Here is a 19,675-nt window from a genome sequence, read left to right as displayed (position 1 = left end):
GTAGAAAAACAAAAATATTTTTTGGTATTACCATGAAATCTGAAATCAAATTAAAAAATATATTCCGCTGTTTGATATGGAAGATCGATTTAATTTTCCTCTATGCACTTTTTTTTTTTTTTTTAGTTTTAAAAAGTCAAAATTTTAATTTCTTTTTTCTTTTTCTTTCTTCTTTAGCGACCTACCGTCGGCGACTAGTTACAGGCGAGCGCGAGCTTCGCCACATATCATAACATTTATTTTAGCCTTTAGATTTAAAATCCATTCAAGATAGGCTCTATGATTTATTTGTCTTTTTAATGGGTCATATATGGATTTAAGATTAATTTTGACGGGTCTAGCGTTTTTCGAGTTTTATTTTGCCAAAGTAATCTCTTTAACAAATTTATGTCGGGACATCTTTTTTTGCTAGCCGGAATTTACATAAACACATATTGAGTTATGATGGTTTCTCTAAAGTAATTTATTTGCCGTAATAATCTGCACCAGCACGCCGTTTGGAAAAGAAGACCACGATGTTTGCACGTCGACGGAACCGAACCGTCGGACGAGCTTGTCAATTTCCAGGCTCTTTAGAGATCCGTCGTGGATATTGCTGGAACCAGACATTTCCACAAGGAAACACAACTGAATGGTAATGACTAATTGCGATTATTTTCCAAACCTTTCATTAGCGCGTCATCAAACAGCCAAAACCATATGAAAGATCTACATGTTAAAATGACAAAGGTTGATGACAATCACAAAATCGGACAAACAGCAATACTACAGAAAAAGTTTCCGAGTCACCTCTTGACAATTGATACTGGTATACATGGTAGGAGAAAGCAATATAGATTGGGAAAGGGATTATAGGGGAAATGATCGCTTGATATCTCTAGCTCTTTCCTTTTTTGAACCAAAATTGAAATCCGCATACTTATCTTTCGTCTAAAACTAGGAGATCCCGAATGTTGTCGGGCATCGCGAGCACTTCAATTCAATACCTGCACCAAGGACGTAGAACGTATAATATACAAAAATGGAGAAAGACAAACATAGCTCTCCAAGCGCAGGATATTCATGGTATGTCCTCAAATTTGGAAGCTGTACATGCCATAGGTACGACATTTCACACTCGGATCCTGAGAAGCAAAATCCTTGATAGTTCATGTTATAAGCTGGTGTGAGAAATTACCATGCACAGTCAGCTTCGACAATTAGACGATCTGATCAAGATATTGATCCATGGTTATGTATTTGACATCGGGGTAGAGCTCCGAAGCTTCCACTCCAAATGATGGCTCAATCTCGACGTCAGTTTGGTCTCCTTTCACGAAAGTAGAAAGGGATATGGCCAACATTAGATTGAGCGGAAATGCCGTCTCTGCAACGAGTGGACAAGTAGACCGATCAACGTCAGAAGCTTTAAATGTCAGAGAGAAATCTAATAGCAACGCATCCTTGACCTTGAATGTCCTTCAGAACTTGCTCCTCTGGAACATAAACCCTCTCCAGGGTCTTCCCAATCTTTCTCTCCCACAAAGACACAAGATCATTTATCGAGTAAATGTTGGCAGGAGGTTTGATATACATAATTTTGTTCAAGGTCCTTGGATCATCCACAGCTTTGATGGTATAGGTGCCGATGTCATCTTCCTTGTTAAACACCGCTGGATATTGACAGAAAAATTTCAGAATTTGGCTTAAAAAAAATATATCAGAGACATTGATCTTCCTAGAGCGAGTTTCGGCTCCCATTCAAAGAAGAATTCTCTTGGTAAATAGATTCATCAGACACTGGCACACAAATGCTTCCATATGTTCTTTTCTCAATTAAATACACTAAGATAACCTTCGTAACGTCTTAAACAGGTGGTATTGCGCCAAGATAACCCGCATCACTTTCATATCATCTATTAGTCTCCAAAAGTGAAGACTACTGGACGTCAAAAGACCCAACATCTCCAGAATTGCTTCTTACCTTTTGCATTTCCATCCCCTAAGATGACAACTTTATCTCTAGGGGCAGCTGTAGCCCCAGGCTGCGCCAATGTTGGAATGAAGTAACCTGCAAAAGAGTTAGAAGACACAAAGGTATAAGGGATTCCCTCCGCCTCAACAAGGCGGCGGATCTTGGCCTTGATAGCAAACATAGCTTTTGCTGGCTCCACAGCATGGACACGATCCACATCACTTCCAAACTCTGAAGGCAAGAATCTCTAAAAGGAGAAGTAACCAAATCAGAAGAAACATCTTTATCAGAAAGCATACATGATGAGTCTATAACAGAAGCCCACACTGTGCTATACTTGGATTTGAAATAGCTATCCTCGAATTTCACTGGTGACTTCTACACAAAGTCATAGCCATTTAAGATGGGAAAAAGAAGTGAAGTCTACAGAAAATTAAGTCAATCCCATCTCATTTCATCAAAGTGAAGCTCACAAGGAAAACGCTGTGCACTTGCTGTCAGAAATAACAAAACTGATTTCCCTTCAATCTCCAGGAAAAATCCTAGTTTGGAATTTGGTTCCTATTCCAACTAAGGGCAGCGTATATGGTGGTTGTGCACGGAAGCTCCATCTTCCTTGCTGCAGGTGCACTTGGTCAGAAAATAAAACTTAGAAAGGGAAAGCCAATTGTGGACTTGTTGCAGATTAGGTTGTACGAAGAAGAGAAATCGAATTCTACTTTGTGTTGGACAAGTTTGCACGACGCTTATCTGAATCTTTTTTCCTTCCTGTATATAGTCTAAAGTTTCTATTTTCCGTTTAGTTCCAGGGCTTACACGAGAAGACATGAATTAAGCTAACACAACTTTTTTTTTATCAGTCAAATGCTAAATGAATGATAGTAACAATGACAAATTATAAGAAACAGCACCACCTTGATATTGCCGGCTGCTTTAATGGCAGCAACAATCTTGTCTCGGTCCTCTAGTTGTCCTGTTCCGACAGTAGAGATTACCACATCAACCTGCTTAATCGCATTCAGTAGAGTCTCTCGGTCGTACATGTCTCCCTGAGAATTGGATCACCAAGAGCATGGACAAACAATCAATGAAGTCAGCAATCATCAACAAGATTCGACTACACAGCATCTGCAGCAATAGCCGTTCATAAACAGCTAAGGCATATCACATATGGCAGTTTCTAAAAAGATTTGTCTGAAAATGTTGCTTGCTCGGATCCACATGCCGAGCTGAGATAATTCGTCAGGCAGTGTGAAAAATTGCAACATGACTCCGTCAACTCGATCAAGTGAAAGATTGAGATAACCATCAACTCCGATTCTACTGCTAAAAACATTTCTCAGAACAATGAACAAGATTAACGGCACGCAACAGCTTCGATTCCTTGAAGCAGCTACTACTCACCCAAACTAAATTGACGCCTAAGCTCTTGAAACCTTCGACGATGTTGGCCCTGGCGGGGTTGGAGAGAGCGGACTCCCTCAGGAGAGCGAAGGTAGGGTGACCAGACTTAGCACTCGCTTCCACAATAAACTTTCCAATGTATCCGGTGCCTCCGATCACCAGGACTCTGCTCTTCTCGGCCATCTCGGAGGCTTTTCACGGCGGAAGCGTGGTGTTTCCTGGCGAACTTGATTGGTCTCGCGCTGAAACTGTTGGCAGGCTTCGAGGTGAATCGTCGTCATTTTATTTTGATTCCAGGAGGGGGCATGATTGTCATTTCGGCGAACTGACTTTTCTTCGTATAAACAGAGGAAAATCACATACGAAGTACCTTTCAATCTATTCTGTCCAATTTGATCGATGGTGTAGTTTGACATATTTGGCTTCTACTTATCTAGATGTTACCTATGGAGTAAGAATTATTATATGTTCATGGAGAAACCATACCAATCACATTTGATGGTAGAAATTTCTTTTTTTACAATATGTTGATGAAACTTGTGATCATGAAATTTCATATTTTCACATTGACAATTTTAACTTAGTGGGGTACACAAACAACAATTAGGCAAGTGATACCGAGAATCGAAAAAGTACTTTCAAATATGCTTTCTTTCTTGAATCAAGATAATTTCTTGGTCTTCGAAAAAACACCTTATTGTTGCACTCTTTGCAACCGTAGTAGAATACATGGCATTAACTTCAGCAGCATGTCAAGTGATATGACTTCATAGGGTACTTTGTGAGTTGATGCATGAACAAAGAGGTCATACCAAAACAGTTTACAACAATAAGTCAGCCATTACATTAGCCAAGAATCCTGTTTTTCATGGTAAACGCAAGCACATTGACATCAAGTATTACTATATTCGTGAGCAAGTTAGAGAGATGGTGAGATGGAGCTTAATTTTTGCAAATTAAAAGATCATATTGAAATATTTTGATGAAACCATGAAAGGTGGATTCTTTCGAAAAATTAAAGACCTTGAATGCTTAGTGTTGTTGAGGAAACCATTGAAGACGGATTCATTTGAAAAATTAAAGGTGATGCTTAGTGTTGTTGATTTCCAGAATCAATTTTAAGGAAGGTCGTTGAAATACAATAAAATTGATTTGGGCTGTTGAATTGTCAACACCTCTTGAAAGCAATACCAAACCTATGGCTAGCTAGGGGTACAAGCATTAAAATACTTCGCAAGACAAATTGAAGTGTAGTTCTTCGTCAATCTCAAGTGAAGCTTGGTTTTTGTCTTCAGGTTATTCGGCTGCAATATTTTCCTAGTGGAGCTGCTTTTGTAACCATGCCTGCCGCCCATTGCGCTATAACTAAAGTTTTATCCTAAGTTTAGGAGCAAGCAGCGTGAGCTTCAGAATAGTGAGGTTGCTTGAATGTGAGGGAGAGAAAAATAAAAGCTAAGAGTTTGCCTTTATATAAGCAAGTTTTGCTTTGAATGTCTTGGCTGTGGTGTGAGAAAGTATATTACAGTAGTTGTGTGGGACAATATTTATTTTAGTATTATACATGTACTGCAGTTTGGTATAACAAGTGTGTCGTAAGTCATCTATTACAAATTCTCATTTTACTACCACCAAAATGTTTCCCCAACCCAACACATATAATACACAGAAATAGAGAAACCGTGTCTTTCTTTTAGGTTGGCCCATAAACCAATATCAACTCAAATCCAGAAGTAACTTCTACAAGCACAGCATAGATGCACACATTCAATATTCGTAGTATGTCCCCATATTTGGAGGTTGTACATGGCGTGAGATGATCTGGAACGACGTTTCACGCAAGGATCCTGACAAACAGAATCCTATATAATTCATGAATCAAGCTGATGTGAGAAAGTACCAAGCACAGTCGGTTTTGATAATCAGACAATCTTATCAAGGTATTGATCCACAGTCGTGTAGTTGACGTCTGGGTAGAGCTCCGAAGCTTCCACTCCGAAGGATGGCTCAATCCTGAAGTTGGTCTGGTCTCCTTTCACGAAATTAGAATGGCAGATGGCCAATATCACATTGAGCGGGAATACCGCCTCTGCAATATGACAGGACAAGTAGAGCAATCGACGTCACAAGCTTTAAATCTCGGAGGAAGAGAAAGTCTCGAGTGCTCAAATCTGACAGAAATGCATCCCTAACCTTGAATGTTCTTCAGAATTTGCTCCTCTGGAACATACACCCTCTCCAGAGCCTTGCCGATCTTTCTCTCCCACAAAGACACGAGCTCATTCATTGAGTAGGTGTTGGCAGGAGGCCTGATGTACAGAATTTTGTTCAAGGTCCTTGGATCATCCACAGCTTTGATGGTATAGGTGCCGATGTCATCCTCCTTGTTAAACACCACTGTATATTGACAGCAAGAGTTTTAGAATTTGGCTAATAAATGAATCACAACGCCATCAATCTCCCTAGAGTTACTTTCGACTCGCATTGAAGAAGAATTCTCTCGGTAAACAGATTCATCAGACAACTGGCAGACAGATGCATCCATATGTTCTTTTCTCAACCAAATACATGAAGATAACCTTCCCGATCTGCCGACTAGGTGGTATTGTACCAAGATAAACCACATCACATTCATATCATCAATTAGTATCTGAAAGTGAAGACTAATAAATCCCAACATCTCCAGACAGGGAAGTTGCCTGGAATTCTCAAGCTTCAAGAACTACCCCTCATTCTGATCACTACTGCAATTAAATCGTGAAATATGTACAGAAAAATATTAACAAATTAAAATGCGCATTTCAACAAATTGCTTCTTACCTTTGGCATTTCCATCCCCTAAGATAACAACGTTATCTCTAGGGGGAGCTGTAGCCCCGGGCTGTGACAATGTTTGAAGGTAGTAACCTGCAAAAGAGTTAGAAGACACATAGGTATAAGGGATTCCCTCGGCCTCAACGAGGCGGCGGATCTTGGCCTTGAGAGCAAATCCAGTTTTTACTGGCTCCACAGCATGGACACGATCCACATCATTTCCAAACTCTGAAGGCAAGAATCTCTAAAAAGAAAATTAATTAAATAAGAAAAAACATTTTTATTAGAAAGCAACAATACTAGAGTATATTCCCCTCATCCAATAAACCCACATGAGTTCTGACAAAAAAAAACAAACTTACATGGGACTGAATTTCGCTTTTTTTTCCTTTTTTTCAAGATGTGACTATAACAGGGTAAAAATGATCGTAAGTGAATCAACACAAGCAATTAAGAGATCTTGGAAAAGTAGAAGAAAAACAAAAGTGATGATTTACTTGTCAGGGCAATAGCCAGAAAACTCTGTCAAGTATGCAAAGATACAGCTTGCTTAGACACTTCCACAAGAAATAAAATATCAGATAAGTCCATTGCCTTATGTGAGCATGTTGAGCTCCACTCATTACCAACCGTCAACCTGCCAAAGCAACAACTGCTAAACTATCCACTAACTGGGTTTTGGTAACTTATTTGCTACAATAATAATACTACTGAAAAAGACGATTTAAAGGATTAAGTAGTTGCTGTTTTCCATTCATGATCAAAGAGCTGGGTAGATGACCATAATCCAAATTGAGTGCTAGAAACCTTCTACTTTTTTTGCTGACCTAGAGGAAACCTAACCACACAGGTTCTGGATAAATAAAGCCATCAGCCACTGGAGTATGTGGGTAGCCCAATATCAGGCATGAGTTTGGTGTCAAAGTACCTTTTTGGTTGTGTAAAGATGTAAATCTCCGAGTAAATACATACGAATATGCACAAATTCATGTAGATGGTGCACTGTGCATCCACAATGACAGAATTTCCTACCCAATTGAATCCATTAAAAAGCAATAATGTGGATTTAGAGTAGCCCACTTAGCAGCTCACGCTGTCCTATACAAAGTCATGACCATTTAGAGAAAGAAAGAAGTGAATTCGGCAGATAAATGAGTCAATCCGTCCCATTTCATCAAAGCGAAGCTCGCAAGGAGATCGCAATGCACCTAAACCAGTAAGAAAAGAATCATGCTAACGCCAACCTATATCATCAGTCAAGCAGTAAACGGACTCAGTAGCTTGAAATGGAAATGACTAGGCACAGCACGACCTTGATATTCCCGGCTGCTTTGATGGCAGCAACAATCCGGTCTTGGTCCTCCGTTTGTGCTTGCCCCACAGCAGAGATTACCACATCAACCTGCTTAATTGCATTCAGCAAACTCTCTTGATCGTATATGTCTCCCTGAGAATCAAATCACCAAGAGCCTCAACAAGCAATCAATAAAGTCAGCAATTAAAAAAAAAAAAATCCTATTTTGGCCAGTAGGAAGACTAAGAAAAGGAGAAATACATATTCCGATGCAGATAAATCCTTCAATACCTTCATCAGACGAAAGGAAGTATTGCAAGAAATAAAACAACAAGAAGTTACTATGCTCGACCATACGTTGCCTAACGATCTTGGGAGAGATTGAGATAAAAATCGACTCCGATTCTACTGCTAAAGACATTTTCTCCGAACGGCGAACCAGATTAGCGACAAGTGACGCTTCGATTCGTCGAAGCAGAACCACAAAGGTGGGGCAATGAACACAGATCGCACGCTAATAACTACTCACCCGGACTAAATTCACGCCTAAGCTCTTGAAACCCTCGACGATGTCGGCCTTGGCGGGGTCGGAGAGGGTGGACTCCCTCACGAGAGCGAAGGTAGGGCGACCGGACTTAGCGCTCGCCTCCACGATGAACTTTCCGATGGACCCAGTGCCTCCGATGACCAGGACCCTGCTCTTCTCGGCCATCGGAGAGTTTTCCCGGCGGAGGCGTGGTTGTTTTTTCCGGCGAACTCGATCGGCCTCTGAACTGACTGTGCAGTAACTGTCGATCGAGAGAGAGAGAAAGCGGGAATCTTGTCTTCAAGTGACGGAGCGTTATTTGGCTTTTGTTTCAAGAAGGGCATAATGGTCCTTTAATTGAAATAATTCTTAATGACATAAGTAATTCCATAACCTCATCCTGACTTGCAATGTGGTCCATAAATTTTTAATTTATTTGATATAACCCCTAAATTTTAATCTAATGAGCAATGTGATACCCGAATTTTTAATTTGTTGATATGATTTATGAACTTTTGACACGTGTTTAACTTAATTTTTAAATTATATAAAAATATTCAATATTGTCATTAAACTTAACTCAATAGAAGGATATTGTTAAATATTTTCATATGATTAATGGATTAAGTTGAATATATATTAAGAATTCATGAATCATATGACACATTTTGTTGAAATTTAGAAATTACATCGAACAAATTAAAAATTAAAAGATTATATTGTAAAGTTTATGGATCATTTCTAATGTCGCTTTTCACCCAAAAAAAAGGTACATAGATAGTGGGAAAATAAATTGAAGATGACGATTTTATGTAGTTTCAATGATGATTTATTTCTTGTAAAATAAGATAGGCTTAACTTACCAAAAAAATGGAAATTTTAATTTTGATGGTGCTATAAATTTAAGTAATGATAATTGCCGAGTATTAGAGAAGGTATGGGCTTCTTTTGTCCCCTTCATTAACTCTCTGATGACTTCTTTTGCTTCAGCCGCAGAAAGCACTAAATTAAAAGGACTCTCTGTCCTCTTTGTCCACTTGTAATATATACACATTTAATGCATTCGTGTCTTACATACCGTTTAAGCCAAATGGAGCACTTGATTTCTGAGAATATATTAGGAAAAGCCAGGGGGTGGGGTGGGTAAACCCCTGTTAGTCCCCCCTGCGGTTTATCATTACCGGGTTTATGGTTTATGGTTGACTCCGACAGACCCCCAGTATTTCACGCCCCCTCCTGAGACTTGTCCCTGGGGGAGGTTCTCTCACATGGGCTTGAGGGGAGCAGTTCAAAGACTTGCTCAAGTCTCCACTTGTAATATATACACATTTAATGCAATCGTGTCTTACATGCCGTTTAAGCCAAATGGAGCACTTGATTTCTGAGAAGATATTAGGAAAGTTGGACATGTCACATAAGGTTTACGATAAACCATTCAAAAATCGACATGTAGCAATCCCATTAGTCAGAAATTTCAAAATTTCTACTCCTTCCTCTCGTCTTCGTTGCTTCTCCGTTTATTCTCTCTTCAAGTTCACGACTCCTCTTTGCTCTACTCTTACTCTCTCTCTCTCTCTCTCTCTCTCTACCACCCTGTCACCTCCTCAAAGGGAATTAGAGGTTTGGATACCTTTTAGGTTCAGTTTATCATATGAAAAAACGAGTAGAAATGGCATGAGAGGGCAATGAGCTACTCACCACGCATGTGCTTGCATGATTTCATGGAGTTTCATGGTGACTACAGCATCAGTTTGACTTTGGAGGTGCACTGAATTCTTTTTCCGGGGAGGGTTGATCACGAGATTAATTATATTTTTAATTCCAACGTTCTTGAAAGAAACAGAGCAACCTTATTAGATTGATTCATTAATGAAAGTTTGAGCCTATTAGATAATACTATCACTAAATTAAAAACATATTATGTTCATATCATCCAATTGAATTTGAAATTGTCTTGTATCTATATTGCGTATGTTTTTTTTTTTTTGAAAATTTTGTGATAAAAGAAGATAATTTAATCAAAATTATTTTCAAAAAAATAATTGATTTTAATTTGCCTGGAGAAAAGCTAAGAGCAATTAGGGTTCTTCCCAATTTTGTGGTTTGTGATTGTGGCCAAATTGGGACGGTGGTTGATGAAGGGAAGCAACGGTGTTTCTCAGGTAAAGTGGAGTTTTTACCTTTAAAGAAATGACACCGCTTTATTTTTAAAATTTCATGTAAGCCACACACACGTTAGATTTTTCCAGACAAAATGATTGAATTGAAAAATATGAAAAATGTTTAGAAATGAATTGGTCACCTCAAAAGACTTAGATTTAAACTTGCCCGGATACAATAATTTTTGAATTTTTTGGTTATTTTCCCAACTTTCTCGTTAAGGAAAGGATACAAGAGTTCGCTCGCACTGTCGTGGTAAGAGTACGAATTGATTCACACCACTACCCACAAACGGTCAGGCTTGGAGGTAGGAATTTGGTTCCAGAGGAGTTTGTCCAGATTCATCGTGCAATTGCCATTTTGCCTTCTTATTCGTTCGACGCCTTAAATAGTCCTTGAAACGTTAGCAAATTCAGTTTACCCTTAATTATCTGGCAACAGAAATTTCACCTTTGCTGTCATCAAAAGATGGTAGGCTAAGTGGACCTCAAGTTTCAAATCCAACCTAAAAAGAAAAACCTCGAGTGTCAATTATGAGGAGATTTTCGAGGACATATAAAGTAATTGATTTCACCATAACCTTACAGCATGTACGAATTACGACCTTGCACGTTGCAAATGGCAGGAATATTTTCAAATGCTCAACAATTGTGGCCTGGTTTTATACGCTCCGCTGCGTTAATAAAATAGGAAAATTATATCTTTCACCCCTCTATTTAAACTGCTTCTCTAATTTAGTCCCTGTATTTTTAATTTGTCTAATCAATTTTTTATGGGCTGAGAAGTCAGTTGGGTTAGGAATTTGGCACGACACCATAAACCCCCGTCTCTTTTTTCTATTAGCTGGCCCAGAAACCCATTGCAACTCCAACACAGAAGTAACCTACCCAAGCACACAGCATAGACGAGCACATATTCCGTATTCATAGTATGTCCTAATATTTGGAGGTTGTACAGTGCCATGAAATGGTTCATGTAGTCACACCACTATAAATAAATGGTTAGGCTTGGAGATGGGAATTTGGTTAGAGAGGAATTTGCCCAAATTCAACATAGGGGTGAGCATGGTTGAGGTGGACATTTCTCACTTTAGAATTGGAAACCGTCCATTAAAGACTGATTCTGAAAAATTGGAATCAAGACCCGCCCATTGGCTCCATGGATCCAACCAGAAACTAGATCGCTAGACCAGTCCGGTTCTATAGTGGGTCAATGGAATCTATCATCAATCTCTACAAAGCTTGTTTGACCTTATATTCGAGTTGAATTGCAAGTCTTTAATTTTGATTAAGAATTGAAAACTATAAAGCAAAACAAATAGACGATATTCATCAGCTAAAAACTTAATTTCTTCGAAATTCATGATTTACTCCTCTTAAGATTTTCGAACACCGGAAACAAGTGGAGAATTATACTTCATGTTAAAAATCCTAACATTCACAGAAGTTAAAACATTAGTCTCTTGATTCGTCGTTTTTTCAACATCAACCTAATTAAATCATGGGATGCTAAAGAGAGACCTAATTATACTCTTAAAACGAGCGGTTGGCTCTTATGGACATCTCTAATCGATTCTCTCATTCCTCTATACTTATTTATTTTGTTTTGGTTGAAAAAACAAGTAAATAAATGAAAAAAAAAAGATGGGGTTAATCCTATAAATTAGTCAATAATATCCAATAACCAAAGATATATATATATGTGGTCGAAAAACTACAAAATAATTAAGTAATTAAAATTGATTTTATATATATATATATATACCGGTTCAGTCCGAGTGAGTGGGCGAGCGATTCCATGCTTAGAACTCATCGATTCCACTAAATTTTTGAAAGTGAAGATTCAAATGTTAGGATATTTGAAGAAATGGAAAGTGAAGATTCAAATGTTAGGGTAGCAACCAGATCACTTTGTCAAGGATAAAAATGCAGACATGCTGCTTGCTTGGGCACTCTGTCAAAGTATAACATATGCAAGTATAAAAATATCGATCGATGGTCAACATCCCACTAGAGGGATTGGGTAACGTACTAACATATATGCGACAATAATACACCTGAAAAAGACCATTTCAAGAATAAACTAGTTCGTGTTTCCCGCGAATTCATGATCGAAGAGCTGGGCTACATGTCCATAGTACATACTGAGCGCTCAGAACTTCTTATTCTGTAGGCTGACCTTATAGGAAATCCAAACACAGAGGTTCTGGATAAATAAAGCCTCCTGGATGCGGACCACGAAATCCAAACTCTAATGAACGTCCAAGCTTTGTCTCTTGACTTCTTTTGTTCGTGCATTAATTTCTCTGCGCGCGCCTCTCGACGATGAATAAATCAGCAAGCGGACATGTTTGTTTTTCCTCTTGTGGCCGCTGCACGTGGAAGAAATGAATGGCGCCCGACACTTTGGGATTCTTACACGCCTCATTAAATGAAGGGGTGCAGGAGGAAGACTTTCGTGTTGTCACGCATGGAAGATCTGACAGGTTAGGTGCTGGAGCATTTGAAGAAGATAATGGAACGTGGCCTTTGTTCGTCTCTTTTTACTTACCCTTTTGTCTTCTTAGTCTAAGGCTATGTGAACGTAAAAATGAAAGAAAGGAAAGAAAAGTAAGTCAGAGGTAATCATTTCCTCAGTACATGTCCAGAAGACTTTCTCATGCTAAATTAAATGATGAGAAACTTCTCTTGGCTATAGAAGAGGAGCTAATTCGGGTTGAGGTACGAAAAGTCCTTGATGGCTAGGGAGGGGAGAGGTCGACAGCTTTTTGGTGGCCGAGGGTGGAGTATTATTCTATTACATCCCCATTTCTTCCCCGCAAATAAGATTTGAAGAGACCCGGAGTGTTGAAGCCGAGTTAAATCGTTATTAGCAGAATTTATTTGATTCTTTAAGTGAAATTTCATCAGTAATTATGAAGAGCTAAATATTATATGAGTTATTAAGTCTAATTAAGAGTTTTAAAAAATATTGAGAGAGAATATTTGAGTACTTGAGTAATTGAAATATTTGTTATTTTACTTATTTTTATAGTGAAATTTTGTACTACTTTTCACATAAACGTAAGTTTTGATATTCAAATTGAACCACAAAAATTTGGTATCCGATTTATTCTTTTTCTTTTTGACTATTTTCTTTTTTGATTTGCTTGTCCATACGAGTATTTATGCATATAGTACATTGTGCATCCTTGATGACAGAATTTCCTACCCAATTGAACATGTCAAAAAGCAATGGTGTGGATTTGAAATGGTTATCCACATTGTGCTATACTTAGATGTGCAATAGTCATCCTCTGATTTCATTGATAATTTCTACACAAAGTCATGATAGAAAAAAAGAGGTTTAGTCTACAGATAAATAAGTCAAAGCGTCCTAGAAGTAAATAATTAAGCTAATGCAACTTGTATCATCAGTTGAATGCTAAACAAGCGATGATTATGATTATGAGGACAAAATTATTGAAAACAACACCACCTTTATATTTCCAGCTACTTTAATGGCAGTAACAATCTTGTATTGGATTTATAGAGCTATGCCGACACTAGAGATTACTATATCAACTTGCTTAATCACAATCAATAGTCTCTGAATCATTTTCGTTTACATGAGAATCAAATGAGCAAGAGCATGGATAAACATTCAATAAAATCGGCAGTCATCTGAACAACAGGTCAGTGCAGCTACATAGCTATGGCTGTCTCGGAAACAGCTAAGGCATACGGGAGTTTCTATAATGATTGTCTGAAAATGTGCTTGTTCGAATCAACATGCGAAGCTGAAATGATTCATCAGGCAGCGTATAATTTCACCAATATACAAAAAAAAAACATCAGAAAAGAGAAGGAGCGACGCCGAATTGCTACAGGACTCCAATCAGCTCGATTGAGCGAGAGATCAAGACGAAAATCAACTCCATTTCCACTGCTTAAGACATTTCTCGGAACGACAAGCAAGATTTAACGGCATGCGACCCTTCGGTTCCTCGAAGCAGAGCCAGATGTAGGAAACAAAGGTTGACCCCTTTTTAATACATACACTTTTTTTTGCGAGTATTAATTCATATTTATTTGAATTAATACTTTGAAAAATCCTAAATTAATAAATATATAATAAATTTATTTCAAATTAATTTTTTAGCCACAAAAAATCTCAAATAATATACTTATAATAAATTTAACCAGAATTAATTTATTCAACCGTCAAAAACCCTAAACCATACAATCCATTAAATTATATTAATATCACAAAAAATCATGAAAATTATATAATTATAAAAAATGGAGAGTAAAATCCAAAGCTGTCAATTATCATATATCACTCAATTAAGTAATTTGATATTAAGATAAATTTATCACAAATATATTAATTTGGAGTAAATTTATTTAATGTGTATCAATTTAGATTTTTTATAATGTTAATTTTATTTATTTTGGTTCTGGAATGGCACAATTGTCTTTTCAATGGATTGTCTCTTTAATGCATTGTCTTTTCAGCCACTTGATTTTTCTTGACCTTATCATTAGGTGGGACAGAAGGACATGCAAAGTGGACGAATAGAAACAGAAGGAACTTTACTAGAAGTTTTGTCTTGTTCGAGGGGAGACGATTTGAATTATTGTGAATTAAGAAAACTCAACTCGCTAAAAATAAGAAAATCTACATTTAAGTTTGGATTGTGCTAGATTTAAGTAATCCTAATTTTGAACGTTGGAGATTCTAATTAATTTTAATATTGTGATTGTGTTTCTCGATCAATGTTAGACTATTGTAACGTACAATGATTTGTCATGCAAATATTAAGGAAGAAGTTGGAACCGTTTTTTTATCATACGAAAGAGAAGTGAGTAGGGTTGGAAAGCAACGAGGTACTCGACGTGCATGTGCTTGCATGGTATCTTGACGTATTACATTGATTATGAGATTACTTTTTTAATTATTTTGGGTAACATAAGATTTCTATGTTTTCAAATTCACGAATTTTTGAAAAAAGGAAACTTACCTTGTTAGATTAATTCTTCATAAAAGAGTGAGCTCGATATAAATAAATTAAGCAAATTATAAGATGGTCTCTTTATCATTAAAGGGCAACGAGGTACTTGACGTGCATGTGCTTGCATGGTATCTTGACGTATTGCATTGATTATGAGATTACTCTTTTTATTATTTTGGGTAACATAAGAATTCTATGTTTTCAAATTCACGAATTTTTGAAAAAAGGAAACTTACCTTGTTAGATTAATTCCTTCATAAAAGAGTGAGCTCGATATAAATAAATTAAGCAAATTATAAGATGGTCTCTTTATCATTAAATGGAAAAGACTTTATGCTTAGATCATCCATTCAAAATTTAAAATTGCATTTTACCTAATTTGTGAAGTTAACATGGTACTATGTAGACACCGCCTTTTCAGGCTTTCTTGTTTAGAAAAGGACACGAGTCCGCGCCGACTCTGGTAAAGAATTTGGTTCGCGAGGTGTCCAGATTCATCGTGCACGCCTCTCTTCTTCTTGCTCATTCCACGCCCATAACATTATTAAGTCTATAACAGTCCTTATAGCATCAAGGATAATCCTACATCGTGAGATTTGTTCATCGATCGGTTTTAACTTGCTATTCTCTCACCCTTCATCAACTGGTAACAGAAATATCATCTTTGCTGACTTTAACAAGTAATCTGCCAAGTAAACCTCATCTCAATTCCGAGGAAATCTTCGAAGACATATAAAATATTTGATTTCAGAAAAATGAGCATCAACTTTGGTTTGGCTTTATATACTCCGTTGCAAGAATAGAAAAGGAAAATTATACTTTTTCATCATTCACTTTTGCCAATTCTCTAATTTAGTCCCTGTAGTTTCGACTTGTCTAACCAAGTCTCCTATGGATTGAGAAGTCAGGTTTGACCCAAATTTGGGTTAGGCTTTTGGCACGACAGCCCCTTAGCCCCAGTCTTTTTCTTTTTTTTATATATAAGCTAGCCCTAAACCCACGGCAACTCCAAAACAGAAGTAACTTCTCAAAGCACACGGCACAGATGAAACACATAATCAGTATTCATAGTACGTCCTAATATTAGGAGGTTGTACAGTGCCACGAGATGATCAATGGGAGCGACGTTTCCCACTAGGTTCGTAAGAAGCGGTATACAATTATCATTTCTGTATCCAAGCTGATGTGAGAAATCAAGTCCCCAAGCACAGTAAGTTTCGACAATCAGACAAACTGATCTAGGTACTCATCCACAGTGGTGTATTTGACATCGGGGTAGAGCTCTGAAGCTTCCACTCCAAATGATGGCTCAATCTCGAAGTTGGTTTGGTCTCCTTTCACGAAAATTGAATGGGATATGGCCCACCTCAGATCGTCCGGAGATTTCGCATCTGCAATATGAGCAGACAAATAGACCAATCGATGTCAAGTAGAGAATAGAGACAATTTCCACGTGCTTAAATCTAATAGTAACGCATCTGTGACCTCGAATTTGCTTCAGAAGTTGCTCCTCTGGAATATAGAATCTCTCCAGGGTCTTGCCGATCTTTCTCTCCCACAAAGACACAAGATCATTCATCGAGTAGGTGTTGGCAAGAGGTCTGATGTACAGAATTTTGTTCAAGGTCCTTGGATCATCCATGGCTTTGATGGTATAGGTGCCGATGTCATCCTCCCTGTTAAACACCACTGTATATTGACAGGGAGAATTTTAGTATTTGGCTAATAAATATATCACAAAAACTTTGATTTTCCTAGAGTTACTTTCGGTTCACATTTAAAGAACTCTCTTGAAATAAAGATTCATCTGATGAATGCATTCATATGTTCTTTTCTCAACCTGATACATAGAGATAACCTTCTTAATAGGTATTGTGCCAAGATAACCAGCATCACTTTCGTATCATTTATTAGTCTCCAGAAGTCAAGACTAATGGATGTAAAAAGCCCGACATCTCTAGATAGGGAGTTGCCTCAAAATTCTCAAGCTTGAGGAACTGCTCTCAATCTCAACACTCCCGTAATTAAATCATAAAAATTGTACAGCAAAATCCTGAGCAGTCAGAATATGTATTTCAACGAATTGCTTCTTACCTTTTGCATTACCATCCCCTAAGATGACAACTTTATCTCTAGAGGGAGCTGTAGCCCCGGGCTGTGCCAACGTCGAACTGTGCCAACCAGCTAGAAAGTTACAAGACACATAGGTATACGGGATTCCCTGTTCCTCAAGAAGGCGGAGGATGTCGGTATAGTAAGCAGCATAAAAAGTTCTTGCTGGCTCCACAGCATGGGCACGATCCACATGACTTCCAAACACTGAAGGCAAGAATCTCTATAAAGAAAAATCGCCAAATCAGAAGAAACATTTCTATTGGAAAGCAACGCAAATTTAGAGCACATTCCCCTTATACAACAAAATTATACGAGTTCTGGCAAAATAAAACAAAACAAACTTATACGAGACTGAAGTACTTTTTTTTTTTTTTGGGTCAATATGTTGCTATAACAGAGTAAAATGTGACCATAAGTGAGAAAACAAATCCAGCAATTAAGCAAATTCTACCCCAAGTGCTATTAGAAAAATAGAAGAAATGGAAAGTGAAGATTCCAATGTTAGGCAGCAGCCAGATAACTCTGTCGAGTATAAAATATGCAACTATGCTGCTTGCTTGGATGGACACTTTCACAAGTGATAAGATATCAGGCAAGTGTATTGCCTTTTGGGAGCATGCTGAGTTCCACTCATCGTTGACCGTTTACCACCCGAAGCAACAACAATTACTACTAAGTACTATCCCAGTAAGTAGGGCTGGGGAACATATATGCAAAAATAATACTCCTGAAAAAGACCATTTCAAGGTTAAACTAGTTCATGTTCCCTGCGAATTCATGATCGAACAGCTCGGATACACGTCCATAGTCCATATCGAGTGCTCGAAACATGTGTTTTTTTCACTGACCTACAGGAAACCCAAACACAGGTTCTGGATATATATACATATGAAGCCTCCTGGAGTATGTGGGCAGCGCAATATGCACACTGGGCTACACTTGGATGTGAAATAGTTATTCTCAAATTTCATCGAAGACTTCTACACAAAGTCATGACCAAAAGATGTGAAGTCTACAGATATGTAAGTCAATGCATCCTATTTCATCAAAACGAAGCTCGCAAGGAGAAGGTGATCCACTTATACCGGAAGGAAAGAATTAAGCTAACACAACCTGTATCATCAGTCGATTGCTAAACAAACAATGATGACAAGGACAAAATCATTCGAAACAGCGCCACCTTTATATTTCCGACCATCGTAATGGCAGCAACAATCTTGTATTGGTCCTCTGGTGATGTCTCAACGGTAGATATTACCACATCGACCTTCCTGATCGCAGTCAACAGAGTATCCGGATCATTTATATCTCCCTGAGAATCAAAGGACCAAGAGCATGAACCAACAATCGATGAAGTCAGCAATCATCAACAAATCCTGGTTTGGCAGTGGGATTCATAACCGATGAAGATAATACTTCAATACCTTTATCAGACAAGAAAAAATACGAAGACAAATAAATAACAAGCTACTATCCACAGAATTCTCGTCCATGGGATCTGAACAACAGGTCAGAGCAGCTACTACGTAGCTGTAGCTGTCTCATAAACAGCTAAGGCATAAGGAAGTTTCTGTAAGATTTGCCTGAAAATGCGCTCGTTCGAATCAACATGGAAAGCTGAGATGATTCGTCACAAAAGATTTCACCTTTTTCACGAACAAAGACAAAATATCAGAAAAGATAATGAACAACGCCAAAGCCCAACGCGACTCCAATCAACTCGATCGAGTAAGAGATCGAGACGAAAATCAGCTCCGATTCTACTGCTGAAGACATTTCTCAGGACGACGAGCAAAGATTCAACGGCAGGCGAGGCTTCGATTCCTCGAAGCAGGACCAGATGTCGGAAACGAACGCGATCGCACGGGCATAGCTTCTCACCTGAACCACACGGACGCCTAAGCTCTTGAAACCTTCGACGAGGTCGGCCTCGGCAGGGTCGGACGGAGTGGACGGCGGTGCCAGGAGAGCGAAGGTGGGGTGACCGGACTTAGCACTCGCTTCCACGACGAACTTTCCGATGAGTCCGGTCACTCCGATCACCAGGACTTTGCTCTTCTCCGCCATCTCGGAGTGGCTTTTCACGGCGGAGTCGGTGGGTTTTCTCCGGCGAGCTCGCTCGGTCTCCTGAGCGACTCTGCTCCAGCTGCTTGTAAGAAAGGGAGAGAGCGCGCTAAAATGAGGAGGTACTTCGCACGGAAGCCCATCTATATTTTGATTCCAGAAGGGCATAAGCGTCTTTTTCCAGCGAATTGACTTCCCTCGATCTGATCCTTCACCGGAAAAAAGTGCATGAAATTAATTGTCTGTTACATTTATCTTAAATTAATTATTTTTATCTATATAAAATTCTCAAACGGATATATTAGTGCTATATTTATCACAAATTAATTTTTAATATCATAAATTAGGAAAAAA

The 19,675-nt window shown here is 38.3% G+C and overlaps 3 protein-coding genes across 3 annotated transcripts; all 3 read right to left on the bottom strand.

Moving 5' to 3' along the window:
• Positions 1-713: 713 nt before the first annotated feature.
• On the bottom strand, positions 714-3,589 carry LOC104445949 (phenylcoumaran benzylic ether reductase Pyrc5). The gene is made up of 6 exons (XM_010059875.3): positions 3,359-3,589; positions 2,869-3,003; positions 1,964-2,201; positions 1,449-1,652; positions 1,178-1,366; positions 714-986 (listed from the first exon to the last, which is right to left on the bottom strand). Exons 1-5 carry the CDS (start codon positions 3,539-3,541, stop codon positions 1,200-1,202), a joined length of 927 nt encoding a protein of 308 aa, XP_010058177.2. The 5' UTR covers positions 3,542-3,589; the 3' UTR covers positions 714-986; positions 1,178-1,199.
• Positions 3,590-4,951: 1,362 nt separating this feature from the next.
• Positions 4,952-8,302, bottom strand: LOC104443612 (phenylcoumaran benzylic ether reductase Pyrc5). Its single transcript, XM_010057104.3, has 5 exons — positions 7,993-8,302; positions 7,482-7,616; positions 6,176-6,413; positions 5,549-5,752; positions 4,952-5,444 (listed from the first exon to the last, which is right to left on the bottom strand). The coding sequence occupies exons 1-5, from the start codon at positions 8,173-8,175 to the stop codon at positions 5,278-5,280; spliced, it is 927 nt and encodes a 308-aa protein (XP_010055406.1). The 5' UTR covers positions 8,176-8,302; the 3' UTR covers positions 4,952-5,277.
• Positions 8,303-16,263: 7,961 nt separating this feature from the next.
• LOC104443611 (phenylcoumaran benzylic ether reductase Betv6) lies at positions 16,264-19,380 on the bottom strand. Its single transcript, XM_010057103.3, has 5 exons — positions 19,139-19,380; positions 18,438-18,569; positions 17,237-17,477; positions 16,628-16,831; positions 16,264-16,533 (listed from the first exon to the last, which is right to left on the bottom strand). Exons 1-5 carry the CDS (start codon positions 19,322-19,324, stop codon positions 16,367-16,369), a joined length of 930 nt encoding a protein of 309 aa, XP_010055405.2. The 5' UTR covers positions 19,325-19,380; the 3' UTR covers positions 16,264-16,366.
• Positions 19,381-19,675: the final 295 nt, after the last annotated feature.

This window comes from Eucalyptus grandis, chromosome 5 (genome assembly GCF_016545825.1).
Source record: "Eucalyptus grandis isolate ANBG69807.140 chromosome 5, ASM1654582v1, whole genome shotgun sequence".
NCBI lineage: Eukaryota > Viridiplantae > Streptophyta > Magnoliopsida > Myrtales > Myrtaceae > Eucalyptus > Eucalyptus grandis.
Note: the sequence above shows the minus strand (reverse complement) of the source record. Positions and strands in the feature narration are given on the sequence as shown.